We start from the raw sequence: 15,000 nt of genomic DNA on the forward strand, positions 1-15,000 counted from the left end.
TATCCTGCTGTTTCCTTTGCTATATTTACATGCAGGAGGGATTTACTTTACGCTCCTCCAAATCATACCCACATGTGTTCTCACACACTACCACACCTCCTGCTTCTGGGTAAAACCACTGCCCCATGGGGGTCCTAGGAATATACAGTGGTACCTCGGGTTACATACGCTTCAGGTTACACACTCCGCTAACCCAGAAATAGTGCTTCAGGTTAAGAACTCTGCTTCAGGATAAGAACAGAAATCAGGCTCCAGCAGCACGGCAGCAGCAGGAGGCCCCATTAGCTAAAATGGTGCTTCAAGAACAATTTCAGGTTTAGAACGGACCTCCAGAACGAATTAAGTACTTAACCCAAGGTACCACTGTAACCGAAAGGCGACTTAAATGCAGTTTTTATTTTATTTTTAAAACTGATGCACATCCCACTGGCAGGTTGTGACTGACAAGTGAGAAGGCTACTGAAAGACTATTTAACCTGGGCAACAAAGCCAGGCAGTTTGTATAAGCATTAGGAAGCAGTAACCACTCACCGACAGGACAGTGAAAATTCAAGTGCTAAGATGCAAGGGAAATGGTGGGAAGTGGGAGATTGCTTTAATATCATCACCTGCTCTTTGTGATATATTACAGCACAAATATGACCCATGGTGAAATTTTCATTGTATGCGGAGAGGTCGTACTTTCACCCTCTGCCTATTCCGTTGCACAACTTAGTACTCCCATTTGGGAGGAAGAGTCTGGCAACAAAGCCATCCTTCTTTGGGGCGGGGGCGGGGGGGGGGAGCATGCTTGCCACAGATCGGCTGAATTAAACAGTAGGAAAGAGGTCACCAGTGACTTTTGCAATCTACTGTCAGCATCCCTTTTGTAAAATTAAATGATCATCCCTTGTAAAAACTGTTTTATTTCTTCCTCCCCATCCTGCCATGTTCCATGGGCTCAAAAGACTCGGCTCTTCGCCTATTTCCCTATGCGCTCAGATGCCCTTTCTCAAACATTTCTAACTCATCAGCCAGTTTTAATTCCCTCCCTAAAGAATGCTGGAAGCTTGTATTCCCAATATAGTTTTGTAATAGAAAGTAAGATGTCCTTGCTTTTATAACTGAAGGTTTTGTCACTCTGTAAGGAGGCCCTGCTCCCGGCTGCACCTTTCGCGTAACTTTAGAGTTTCCTTTTCATATTGGTCCCTTTGAGCTGGAATATTATTATTCATTATATTTTTATTTATACCCTGCCTTTCCCCTGGACGGTTGTTAAGGTGGCTTACGGATGAAAACAAGAATTAGCAGCACACAAGGGAATTAAAACTAACCTGATGAAAAGCAATCCCAAGATTGCACACCCAAAGAATCTGAATCCTCATAGAAAATTTTGTAGATCATCATTTGGAGCCTGCTCCCCTTCCACACTCAGTCTCTGCTCCCAGCCCTTGAGGATTCATCCATCTCATTCTAGATTTTGGCCTCGTACTTCTTACTCTGAGCATGTGTTTGGGCTGCTCTGCCTCCTTGCATTGGTTTCCTTCCACAAAATATTTATCTAGGCTAGGGGTTTCCTAGACTATGAATTGCTTCTTCTTCTTCAAGTGAGATAAAGCTATGGTGGTGTTTGTCCCTCTATAGAACAAATCACCCCATAGATAGATAGAAGCTACAACTGAAAAAACAAAGGCACAAAGGGTGAAGGGTGCATGTGTTTTGACAGCTGGAGTACCTGCTTACTATGATTATTTGCAATGTGCCTTAATAAGTGCAGGTGCCACTATACTGGGCTACACTTTTGTTGTTATCTCTTTCAGACTCAGATTTTTCCAAGGCCAGAAGGGTGTGACACAGGTCTGGGCCTGGTGAGGGCCTGAATGGGAGACTGCTTGGGAACCCTAAGGACACTGTCATGATGGAAGAAAGGTGGGGTATTAATAAATAAATCTACTTTATGTCTTAGAAAATGGCTCATCTGTTCTCTATGAACTTTGACCTCTCTTAAGGTATTGTAACCAAATTTTGCATGATGGTTCCTGAGATAAAGGAGCACTCCCCCCCCCCTAAATCTGGATAATATTGGTTGTTATTTTGAAACAAGATGGTGGACTGCAGTTGTTGTTTTTAATGCACTGATTTAAACCAAATTTTGCATGATTATTCTGGCGGTTTCTGTCTATGTTTGAATACAACTGGATGTCATTTTGAATCAAGATGGCAGACAGAACCTTTCAAAACTGCACTGATTTGGGGGTTTCTTAGAGAATTCCCAAGCAATGCTATGCACAGGGCAGCTACTAATTATTATAAGCAGAAACCACCACCTATTGTTCACCTATTACACAATGAACTTGATGAAGACATCCCACCAGCAACAGACATTATATCCCCCAGGTAAAGCTTGCCATACCAGTTTATCTGCCAAAGAATCTTCACGGCTATCACAATCTTCTGTGCACTGGCGTTGTGGTTTCCTGGACAAGTTCCAGGATGCACAATCTGTCTAGACATTGGAGATGTGAAGCCAGGTGGGTCTCCCACTTGCTCTACATAAGCTGAGCATGTGTTCCAGATTGCCTCCAAAGGTCTCCCCCACAGCAGCATACTGCCAAGAGGGATTGACAAGCTGTCTCTCAAGGATGTTTGTCTGATATTCCAGATCTGCTGACTGCAGAATGAAGTTTTCCTCTGAAGAATTTCAGATGAACCCACATTGAGGATGGGGCCTTCAACCTTCTTTCTCTAGGGGTTAAAGCAGCTTGAAGGCATTACCATTTCCCACTTCAGCACCACCCTCAACATACTATCTGGTCCAACAGAACTGTGAGAAAGAGGATATTTGTCCTGTTATGCTCTCAAGGAAGCATGATGTGTCCTTTTCTCATCCCCTCACCTCTGCAGGCCCACATAAGGATTATGTAGTCTTTCTATCAATAAATGTATGGGAAGTGGGGAAATGATAAAGTCTTCAACCTGCTACTTCAATTACTTAAAAGCCTCGTTTGGTAGAAGATCATTAAGAAATGTATGAAGAAGGGGTACAAGATATGTATCAGGGCATGCCAAAACTTAGATGCAGGGAGGAAAAAATCATTTGAACGTGTGTCTGATTTCCAGGTATTTATCCTTTGATGCTTCTCTACCATTTCATACTGAAGCACAGAATATAAAGCATGGGCTCTAGGAAATAAGGTATGTTGTGAGGTTGGGAAACAACAGCACACAGGTGGCGCACAGAGGTGGTGTACATAATATCACCCAGTCAGTGGTGCATTCATCTCAAAGTCATACTTAGGGGACTTCAGATGTTTTGGATGAGTTCATCCAAGCCCAGAAAACCTGTCCATGCAAATGCAGTAATGAACTCCAAGAAACCTTCAGCAAAAGCAGGCAATGAAATGCAAACATTAAGAAGGATGCTATGATTAACCCAAAGCCATGGTTAAGAAAGACTAACGAAGACGGATGTGTTAGATCAAATAATTGAATTTATTTAATCCACTTGAAGTGAACTTGAAAACTTTGGAGGATATATATATATAGGGGGGGACCCCTGACTATTAGGTCCAGTCGTGACCGACTCTGGGGTTGCACGCTCATCTCGCTCTATAGGCCGAGGGAGCCGGCTTTTGTCCGCAGACAGCTTCCGGGTCATGTTCCCAGCATGACTAAGCCACTTCTGGCGAACCAGAGCAGCACACGGAAACGCCGTTTACCTTCCCGCCGGAGCGGTACCTATTTATTTACTTGCGTAGATATTTACGTGTGTATACACACACACACACACACACACTTTGGCTACTTATCATGGAGATAGGAGCTTAAGGATTTAGTCTTACAGTAGTGAATTTAGCTCTTACAATTACCATTTTGTTTCTCTGCCTTTGTGGTATCCTAGGGAAACTATATCCCAAATTATATTCAATGCTATTTTAAAAACACAACAACAACAACAAAACCCTGCCACGGAAAAGGCAACTGACTCAAGGAGTAAAAAGTGTTAACTTTTATTGTGCTCATTTTGAGTCATACACTGAAATGTTCACAAGAGAAAGTTTGCATAGCCTTTTGCCAACAGAAGTGAATCCAATAAAAGGTATCATTTTACCTATTTTGTTGGATTTAGAGAGCAGAGGTTATGAACATGTGTGCTTTTAGGGGAAAGGGTGTTGCTTTTGGATTTTACTGCCACTAAATCATGCACAACATGCTCGGAGCTCTGTGTTCTGATAGACATCAACATCCAGTAATACTTGGCTTCACTTTGTAGCGAACAATGCACCTAAGGCTTACCCACCCTACACGCTTTTGTGCCTTATTGCTTAAGTTGATTGCCTTTTTGTAGCAAGCATAATTCTGCCTCCCTTTTCGCCTCTAACTTTATAAGTTGGCACAGGCACTGCATATAATTGACAAACTAATGCAGTAATGCATTTGACTGTTTTAGATTATATTATTAATAAGCTTGCAGCAAAAGCGCGCACACAGAGAGAAGGCAACAAAAAAATCATATTTTATATGTCCTGTTGCTGCTGTTGTTTCGTTTTAAAACAGCAGCAAGAAAGAACACCAGTCCCCCCCCCCCCCGATGACCAAGGAGTATAAAAGAATGAAACACTCTTATTTGATATTCAGGTTTTGTTTACCAGAATGTTGCTCCATTTTTATCTCTAAATGACTAATCACTGTAAAAGTGTTTTTTGTGGGTTGTTTTTTTTTTTTTTTTTTTTTGTGTGTGTGTTTTAAGAATAAGAAGAAACAAGATATCCTCAAACTGCAGGGCAATGTTTTGGGACCTGGCCAAGCGAGGGGCACTTTGTACTGTGATTCAAATACCCCCCTCCCCCAGTTTTTACTTATAATTCAAATTATGGCAAGCAAATTAGCAGAATACCTGGGGTTGTATTCAACTAAGTCATGCTGAGCAGACCCACAGAAATCAAGGGACTTTGTTACTCACGGCTAAGCTGAGTCTATTGATTTAAATGGGTCTACTTTAAGTATGACTTCATTAGATGCAACCCCTGAAGACTGAACTATGATCCTGGACACAAGGCAAAGAGCAGCACCTGAGAGATCTGGCCATTTGAAGATGATTAGTGCGGGGGCAAGGATGTTAGACTGCAGGGGGAATATGTGGGTATATTACATGGGTATGAGAAAGGATTGGTCAAGAAATGGGTGTGTAAGAGTGGGTCAGAGCAGGCGAGTGGAGACAGATTTGGAATGATTCTGCCCACTTTATATCGGCAGAATAAAATATAACTACAGTACTTGAAGAGCAAACAAGAGTATTTCATACTTTGTTCACCTTAGTCAACACTAAAAATAGGCGTTCTTTCTTCCTGCTGTCTAAAAACAGAAGCAAAAAGAAAAACAGGATATATACGATACCTCTGGGACAGCTGTCCAGGAGGAAAGTTACATCCCTGGGCGTAGAACAATGGAATTTGGAAGGGTGGGTGAGATAACGAGATAAGGCTATAAAGCCTTGGGCAGAGGGCAGGGATTGGGAACCTGTGGCTCTCCAGATGTTGGGGGACTCCATCTCCCAGCAGCCTCAGCCAGCATGGCCAATTGTCAGGGATGATGGGAGCTGTAGCTGCAGCCTTGGATTCAAATCACTCTGGCTCTCTGGCTTCCCAGCCTGTCGCTTTTATACTTCTAGCCTCTTGCTGACATCTTTGTTCTCAATTCTGCCTTTGTCCTTCTAACTACCCATGAGTTGAGGGAGAGGGCTCACCCATTTGCCATCTCACACACAGCACCCTCCTTTGTTCACCTTAATGGTCCACCACCTCTGCTATCGCCTCACCACAAAGTTAGCCCGGCTATTCCAAGAATTATAAGGGGGCTTAGGCATTCATCCCAATCCCTCCAAAACTCATAATTATGATGATATATGGCTTGTTTTGCACAAGCAGGAGATCATTTCTGCTTATGCAAGGCGGCCCTCCCTTGCAATTCTGCCAGTTTCCCTATCCTATGGTATCTCTGAGTATCTCCCCAATCTCAGGAGGGGGCGTGCAGTGGAGGAAGAGACAGAAAGACCCACACTGATCAAGCAGGGTTCCAGTCAGACTTCTTGAAATCCAACCATTTGTGATTGTTGGTGTTTACATAATGCAAAGGCACCTTAGCCTGCTTCAGAGGTGACAGTCGGAAATTGAACAACCACATGAGATGCTCTCCTATTGCCATTTCCAGCCATCTTCTGCAGTGGGGGGGGGGGGGGAGTCATTCCATATTCTGGAGGCTTCCTGCATATTTTAGAATCTTGAAAAATTAAGATGCTGAAATGCACAGGAAGCCTCAGCAAATACAGTTGTACCTTGGTTTTTGAACAGTTCTCGAACGTTTTGGCTCCCCAATGCCGCAAACCTGCAAGTGAGTGTTCCGGTTTGCAAACTATTTTTGGAAGCCAAATATCTGGCACAGCTTCCACGACTTCTGGCTGGCTGCAGGAGCTTCCAATCGGAAGCCGTGCCTTGGTTTCTGATCGTTTTGGAAGTCAAATGGACTTCTGGAACGGATTCCGTTTGAGAACCAAGGTACAACTGTATAGGAGATTCTCCACTCCAGAAGGTTGCCTTCCAACTTGAAGTGGGTGGTAAGAACAGCAGTGGGGCACACTTTTAATTGTAACGCCTGAAGAGGGCTCTTGTGTTCTTGTTCCAGTGCACCTGTTACAATTAACACTGTAAAACAAGCTAACGGATAAACAAAAGTATCTGCATAGGGGACAACTTACCTTCATAGTCCCACAATAGTTTCATTTCTTGGTTACTTTAAAAAAAATGACCAAGAATGAGACAAACAATTGGTAGCCTTAGGTATGATAAAAGACACTGGAATGGTAAAGAACACAAGGAACAAATCTATACACCTACAGTATGATCCCGCATTAACAGAGTTCAAGAAGGGAGTACATTTCTTTCCCATAGCTAAGCTCTTAGTCAGGGGTTAAAGTTGACCCTTCTGACAGTATTCTCCTTGCCCTATCCAGCACCATTCACCACTGCCACTGCACAACGAGCAATTAAAACTTGCATTCAGCTAGAGTTATTAACATGCTGCCCAAAGTGATGTGATAAACTACTCCATGTCTGTGGCGGTAACTCTACTTATAAATAATTCAGCAAGGAGTACGTTCTCCGAAGGAGACACTTGAAGCAAACGAAGCATTTTACTGAGCAGGGCTTGTATAACACACATCTCTTACTCCTGAGCTGCAATTTGGAAATCCTACCCCCTTTCAAGCATCTACATTGGTCCTGCCCATGTTGCATTTTAACACACACACCCCAGTCTCTCTTGCACACCGAAGCCACAGAACCACAGCCACAACAAAAGGGCAAGCCCTAGCAGGGCAGCAAAAACTATTTAGCTGAACTCGAAGAAAGAGCGAATGTCAAGGTAAAAATTTAAGGATTGTTTTTCTCTCTTTGAAGCCTCCGTGTGTAGCTATGCAATAGTATTGACTCAAGAAGTAATGCTGAGCAGTGGAAGTGTTCAGTCAGCATTTTAAACTATTATGAGCTACCTTCTGAACCATTGCCAAGTTAATAGACAATGAAAGATAATGAGCTTGAAATTGGGTGTTAAATTGCATTTTTGGTTCTCTCCTCTTTTTTTTTCTTGAAGTTTAACCATTTCCTGCAGAAACAACATTTTCTTTCGGTCTGTCCTTATGTAAATGTCCACTTTTAGGTCACAAGAGAAAACTGAACATGGAGAGAGTGGAGTCATTTAATTCTCTTGCACAGATTTGCTGCATTGGGAAAGGAAGTACAGAAAACGTAGGCAGGGATACTTCTGGGGTAGGGACCAGGCATTATATCACTCCATTATCCCGGACAGGATAATTTGGGAATGCACCTCCAGTTGTATTGTCAGGAATGCATTTATTAGCATTGTTACAAATATCAGTTACTTGATATTGGCATCCTGGAATGAGGATACCACCTGCTTTTTCAGGGTATAGTGTGCCATGACATTCTCCTGCACGAGTGGAAGCTGTGAAAGCCACTGGCAAGTTCTCCTGCCCATAAAGGTAAAGGTAAAGGTACCCCTGCCCGTACGGGCCAGTCTTGACAGACTCTGGGGTTGTGCGCCCATCTCACTTAAGAGGCCAGGGGCCAGCGCTGTCCGGAGACACTTCCGGGTCACGTGGCCAGCATGACATTGCTGCTCTAGCGAGCCAGAGCCGCACACGGAAACGCCGTTTACCTTCCCGCTGGTAAGCGGTCCCTATTTATCTACTTGCACCCGGAGGTGCTTTCGAACTGCTAGGTTGGCAGGCGCTGGGACCGAGCAGCGGGAGCGCACCCCGCCGCAGGGATTCGAACCGCCGACCTTTCGATCGGCAAGTCCTAGGCACTGAGGCTTTAACCCACAGCGCCACCTGCGTCCCATCTCCTGCCCATACCCCATAGAAATGAATGGGACCTTTGCAAGCACATGGGAAGCCGTGAGCCATAGGGAGGTTTTCCAGTGCAGGCACCTTCCAAATGAATGACAGCCTCATTAGACCAATACCACGCACAGTATCCACTTAGAATAATGAAGAATGTGGAAGAGAACCTCACTGTGAACTGCATCTAAATTTGCCGAAATTTATTTCCACCCCTTTCAAAGGCTGAAGGCAGGCAACAACTTCCATTTGAAAACATGGAATTAGTAGAAAATATTGACGTGGAGGCTCATGAAAATTCAGATGCTCTCTCCAGTTGGTTAACATCAACCTACCAAACAGCAACACTAAAAAGCCCTTATATTGCACTCAGCAGATGCTCAGGTTTCAGCAGACTTTGGAGAATGAGACTTCTCATCTGCGGTGCAGCTGCCAAGAATGCTGTTTTACATGGCCTTGTCATTCAAAGTTGGCCACCACTATTAAGAAAGGACTATATTAAGAATTGTGATGGGACGTGGGGAAGGAAGCAGCCTCTACAGGACTCGGGCTGTTCTGAAATTTAGACATTAAGACTGGCACCCCAAATTACACTCAAACACTTCTGAGACATAATCCAGACACAAGGAGTCAATGCAACGACTCCTTTCCTCCCAATACCAATGCAAAATAATTGTGAAATTCCAGCCACCTCTGCCCAATTTTCAAAGGCAACTGAAAACAAAAAACATAGAGTAGCAAAATCATAGGTTGAAGCAGCTGAGGTCGAAAATTAAAATGGGTCAATGCAAAGCAAAGTTTGTAAGGTTCATAAGGTCCACAAAGTAAGAGTCCATAAGGATATTTCAGGATTTGGAGCCCCAATAATAACAGATAATAACTGATGCCCACAAGGCAGGATTCAACTAAGCTGTTGTGAATGGAACGAGGACCACTTACACGAAAGGACTCCCCCCCCCTTTTACCCTCCTCGACTCCCCTAAATCTTCTTTGGGAGGTTGGGGGGAAGAGGGGGGAAAGTCCCATGGCATAAGTGAGCCTTGTTCTCCGCAAACACACCCCACTTAGCACAACACTGAATTCCAGCACATCTCTTCACTTTTGAGGAACATAGGAAGCTGCCCTATACTGACCACACCAAATGGTCATCTAGTTCAGTGTGGCTTACATTGACTGGCAGCACCTGTTCATGGCATCAGACAGAGCCTTACCTGGAGATACCAGGGCATGAACCAGGACTCCGCCACTGAGCCTGGACTTTTCCCTAAGCCTACACCTTTTTGCACAACCCACACTTCTTATGATTCTCTCCTCACACCTCACGCCCCAAAATCTGGTGACCTGAAGCATGTGGCCTGTCACAATTGCATGATGAGCATTCCTGCTCTTGTTACCCTTCACTGGCTATCATTTTTGAGAGCGGGAAAACTCAGAATGCTATGACATCTTGTGCAACGCATTCGGCCTTGCTAGATGTTTCCAGGAGAGAGAGAAAGTGGGGATTCGGGTAGCTGTTCTTTGAAGCAGGAACTGTGCCATGTGATTCTCTTCTTTGCGTACTGGTGTTGTAAAGGGTTTTCTTTGAAATGTAACAAAACAGCCTTAAAACAGAGGCAGAAGAGATGTGGTACTCACCTGGTCAGTCACCTGAACACACCAGTGGAGATTAAATTAAGATAGGGAGGTAAGCTTATCCTCATTAGTATAATTGTAGGATCCCTCTTCCACTTTCCTTTTATACTAATGAATTAAATTAATCCAGGTTCATTTTTATAAGCCTCTTGGGTTCAAACATGGAGGACAGTCATTTTAGAAAACAATAAATTAAAAAAAGCATGTAGCATGCATTAAGCGCACGTATTTCATAAGACCCTAGGTTAATACAACTGGCATCTAGTGTAATTAATCCTTGTTAGTGTAACAACTAATATCCCTCCCTAGCATGTTTCCTTTAAACATTAGGATGTTAATTAAATGTTTTCTGGTTTTCTCTCCTTTTTAGAAGGAAGGGGAGGGGGCCTTTTTTTCTTTTTTTCCTTTTTGGTCTGTACTCTTCAATACACAACAATACCTTGGAATACCTATTCAGAATAAATACCTTATAGAGATGTTTCCTTACAATGTCTGGTCTCTTGCATAAATTCTGAAGCCTTTTAAAAAGCTGTTCAGGTGTAGAATACAGATATTCAGCTGCAGGAAAAACAGATACATTTTTAATGAAACAAAAACCTCAAAGCACACACTCGATATTAGTCACTTTACTAATTAAAAATGCATATTGCTCTGTGCCGCCTCGTGTTTTACATTATTTAAGCATGATTTTATAAGGTTACCTCAGCTCACAAGGATGTTTAATGCTAAATAAGACTGTGTAGTTGTGCTGTTTAGACATCTCCTTTGGGTGATTAAAATACATTATTCTAATGTAACACAATGCATATGTGAGACATTTAGTGATGAGATTTTTCAAAGGACTGGTACTACATTAGTGTGTATCCTGTAGCAGGGTTGCATATTATTAAGTATTAAATTGTTTAAATAATTTGGTGTGATTTTTCAGGCCTAAATTTCTCTCTCTGTATGTCATCTTTAAAAAAAAAAAAATCTGCAAGCTATCGCTTCCGAAGCGACCTTTTTAATAAAATCTATCACTATAGACTGTGTATGCTAACAATGAAGAATGCTATTTCAAAACTTGCTTTTGTGTTATCTTGAAAGAACAGATGGTAAATATAAACTTCGTCTAATGTATTAAAACACATTAAAAAAATTCCTCAGCGCTAACATGGTAGCTTGCCAAATAAACAATTGCTCTTGCTTAAGTTTATTCTCAAACTTTGCGTTTTAGAATTAATTATAAATTAAAACCACAGCAGAAAAAATGCAGAAGTAGGAAACTACCTGGAAATATTTCTGGATAGACCAAAGCTTTGGGACAGAGCGGATAGCAGCCACAGTGCACAGCTTCTATCCTGGGGAAGAAGAAAAAAAGGGAGGGTAATGCAGATTATGTACCATTATTACATTATTGAGCTCCAAAGCGTATTTTGGGCCAACAGCACAGAAGTTGGCTGCAACAAACGTATTCCCTGTACATCAGTGTAATCTCCCTAAATGCCAAAGTTGCTCTTTTTAAAAGATAATTTTATTGATCACATGAATTACATAGAACAGAACAGCAAGCATATGTTTTGTTCACTGAATAAATCAAAACGCAGCTCTCCTTTAAAAAAAAGAAATACTGCTCAACACGTTTTCATAATCAGCAGACTGTGACTGGGGGGACGTGGGGAACCCACAATACTCCTTCTTTCTTTCTTTCTTTCTTTCTTTCTTTCTTTCTTTCTTTCTTTCTTTCTTTCTTTTTCCCAAAATGCTGTCAAACACAAACATGAAGGAACTGGTATGAAAAAACCATCAGTGCAATCCAGCAGCCGGTTATACACATCTAAGTTTCTTTAGAATCATTGAGGTGGAATCTGCACACATATAAAAAACGTTCCTAAAATGCTTTAAAAAAAAAAAGTGTTTTTAAAAATACATTGAATTCTCCATAAGGCTCATCATCGCCATCTAGTGTCACATTGTATATTGCACTTAAAGCACACTTAAAACATTTTATTTGCAGCTGTAATAGCAGAGTCCTGAGACATCATTGCATGTAACCGTGTACTGGACTGCAGCCAGTAGTTGTGGCCCAGTGACAGGGTGATCCACGCACACTAACGCAACTGAGGGTTGAAAGCACAGATGACAGAGAGCATCCTATACCATACCCGAGTAGAACTGCTTAGCTTGGGAGGCTCAGGGCAGGCTGGGTGACACACACAACTCTGTTCCAAGCTCCTCGGCATCTGCTGTCTGAGGTGATGCTCTCGCTTTGCCTAATGATAGGGCCAGACCTGCTCCTCCTGGACTCCCCATGTTTAAACACCGAGAATGTTTGAAAAAGTGGTTTGGGCACTACCTGCTTCTGCTGCGAGCAGGAAACTGACTGAGCTGTAACCCTAAGCCCTGCCAAATTCAATCGGGATTTCTCCCAGGTAAGTGGAGTTACGATTTCAGCCTAGAAAGCTCTAGTTCAAGTGCTCACTTGGCATGGCGTAGGTTTCTCCCTCTTTGCCACCGCCATGATCTTTATGTGAATAAATTCAGTGACTTTCTGTAAACACCGTGTAAGGCCGTCTGGCAATGCATAATAGATTGAACCCATCTTAGATTAGCTATATGTGTATGCCTATATACTTTTAATTACTAATTGTAACCTAACCTTTACTTACAAATACATTATCCAAGCACTCCATTGTCGTGGGGTTTTTATTTATTTATTTATTAAGCGATTAGCAGAGCGGCACGCTTAAGACACAATTTGCAACTTCATGGCTTCAGCAGGCAAATGCAAAAACAATGCTAGAGCGTTGCAGCAAAGCATTTTTGTTAATCTTTCCACACAGTTATGAACTGAGTTACAACTGCTTTAGCTTTTCTGCCCCCCTGCCCCCTTGCATAATGGCCGATCATCGGATATACAGTAAACTTTAAAGATAAAGCTGTAAAATCTGTCGGTCGGAAATCCTGCAGTGAAACTGAAAACTCCTTTTAAAAAAAAAAATTTATTTTCTGAAATTCTTTTAATTGGCACCCAAATGCTGAAGGACCGTCTTTTCTTTTCTAACTTCAGCATTCGCCTCCCTTTTGTGAAAGATGAAGGCCATGTCAATATTCACTTTATTGATGTGTGCTTTGTTTTTCCAGCATTTTTCTTTTTCACTTTTTAAGAAAAAAGAAAGAAAAAAGTATTTGCCACTGACTATAATTTAGCTGGTAGGGCTTTCTTTTTGAATTCAAAATGTACACCACAACCGAACTCTTAAGGACTTCCAATATGACATCACCAAATGCAATGGGCACAAATTTAGGATTATGGATACCTTGCAACAAGTGAGGGGTAAGGATTTAATGGGGACATGAGAGGAATACCCAGACTTCCCATTTCTCCTCCCTCCTGCACCAGCCCTCAACGCTGCCTGCGAACATGACCATGCAATATGTATGGTGTAATTGGAAACAAGGGTCCTAATTGAATCACTGGGAATCCTTCAAAGCAGATCTCCACACACATCCTCATGGATCATACTCCTTATTTAAAGGCAAATACTTACTAAAAGCCGAGAAGATGGTTATATTTTTGATCATTAAATTACTGCTGGGTCATAACTGTCAAAGAGCAGAGATTTTCAAAGGAAGCTTTCATTGCTGCTCTCCCCCCCCCCCCCAAAAAAAAAAGCACTGTGGAGATTTTAGCGATATACCTCAGATCATGAAATTATGTAAAAGCAAGTGATTTTCAAATTGATCTCTTTCCCTGAAAGAGAACATCAGGCCAAGCTGCAGTTTAAAGAGTCACCTTTAAAACACTGTGTAGGAAGAGTCCTTCTCAAGGACTCTGTCCGTCTCACAAATTAGTAAAACCAGGATTCAATATTTATGTAATTTGACAGATAAAAAAAAAAAGGATTTGGAATTAATCCTTTTATTTGAAAATGACCTTACATACTGATGCAAAGATAAATACGTCATGCCAATATACTCCAAGAGGGTTTGGGAAGAATGGGGCCACAATGGGTGGCACAAAATGCAGCTTTTTAAAAAACCAAATCCATTTTTTAAATATATAGGTTCAGCCGGCGATCTGCACCTGGAAACAGGCTCAAAATGCAGGTCCCTCATATACATACGAGAAGAGACACTATGAGGGAAGTTATGTAACCCCACATTCAGTAACCCGGCTTGCACATAATACAGATAGGGGCCCCATAGATACAGACTTAGATCTATGGAGTGTGGCAATGACCTAACTTGTTTCTCTACCCAGGATAAGGAAATCTGTGGCCTATTGCTGGCCTTCAACTGCCAACATCCCTGACCATTGGGCCTGCTGGGTGTGATGGAAGCTGGAGTTCCAAGAGCAGCAGCAGGGCCAGAGATTGCCCAGACCTGCTTCAAGCTTCTTCTGTGCTAAGTTCAAATCTTTTGCAACTGCAGCTATTCCTCAGTTTTGATTCCTGAATATCCCCAGTGAAACAACAGAGTCCCATTGTTAAAATGACCTTTATATTCCAATTAAGAAATCATCTGCTAAATCTATGAATCTTAATATTCAGATCTATTCCCTTCAATTCATACAATTTATCTGCAAATAGTTGTTGGGCTTCTGATTCTAAATATAATTAGCTGATAATTTTGCTTGGCTGAATTACTTTTCTGGAGGGCCTGCTAAGTCTCTCAGTTGCATTATCTGGCAATAATGAATCTGATAGGTGAAATTTTTTACTGTAATGAGGATGAGACACAGTTGTGACACCTGAGTCTAGTAATAACAGAAGACTGCTAATTATCGACAGCACTTTTTTGTGTGATGCACAGAGGAAGAAAAAAACCCCTCATTATTAAAAAAATAAAAAGTTACAATTATAAGTGACACCAGAGGAGAGTAAATAAAATGGAGTGATTAAAACATTGCTGCTTTAAGGGTGTTTTTAATTAAGTGGAAATGCTAATGTTGTCATACTTAGCAGATGGGATTAAAATTAGTTATTGTAAGT

The 15,000-nt window shown here is 41.9% G+C and overlaps 1 protein-coding gene and 1 long non-coding RNA gene across 11 annotated transcripts in view; one reads left to right on the top strand and one right to left on the bottom strand.

Moving 5' to 3' along the window:
* LOC310833396 overlaps positions 1 to 8,024 on the top strand; it is an 18,240-nt gene extending 10,216 nt beyond the window's left edge. For 2 of the 4 annotated variants that reach the window (XR_014558675.1, XR_014558677.1), the window contains one exon: positions 1,800 to 3,061. This is a non-coding gene — a long non-coding RNA (uncharacterized lncRNA). Of the gene's footprint in view, positions 1 to 1,799; positions 3,062 to 7,692 lie in introns of those variants that run through there. The other 2 variants (XR_014558674.1, XR_014558676.1) reach the window with 2 other exon arrangements.
* Positions 1 to 15,000, bottom strand: part of GTDC1 (glycosyltransferase like domain containing 1) — a 202,457-nt gene that overhangs the window by 3,235 nt on the left and 184,222 nt on the right. For all 7 annotated transcript variants that reach the window (XM_083710835.1, XM_083710833.1, XM_083710839.1 and 4 more), the window contains 2 exons: positions 11,297 to 11,367; positions 10,494 to 10,585 (listed from right to left, as the gene is read on the bottom strand). In XM_083710835.1, the coding sequence (XP_083566961.1) occupies positions 10,494 to 10,585; positions 11,297 to 11,367 (163 nt within the window). The remainder of the gene's footprint in view (positions 1 to 10,493; positions 10,586 to 11,296; positions 11,368 to 15,000) is intronic.

Source organism: Podarcis gaigeae (genome assembly GCF_964106915.1).
Source record: "Podarcis gaigeae genome assembly, chromosome: 1".
NCBI lineage: Eukaryota > Metazoa > Chordata > Lepidosauria > Squamata > Lacertidae > Podarcis > Podarcis gaigeae.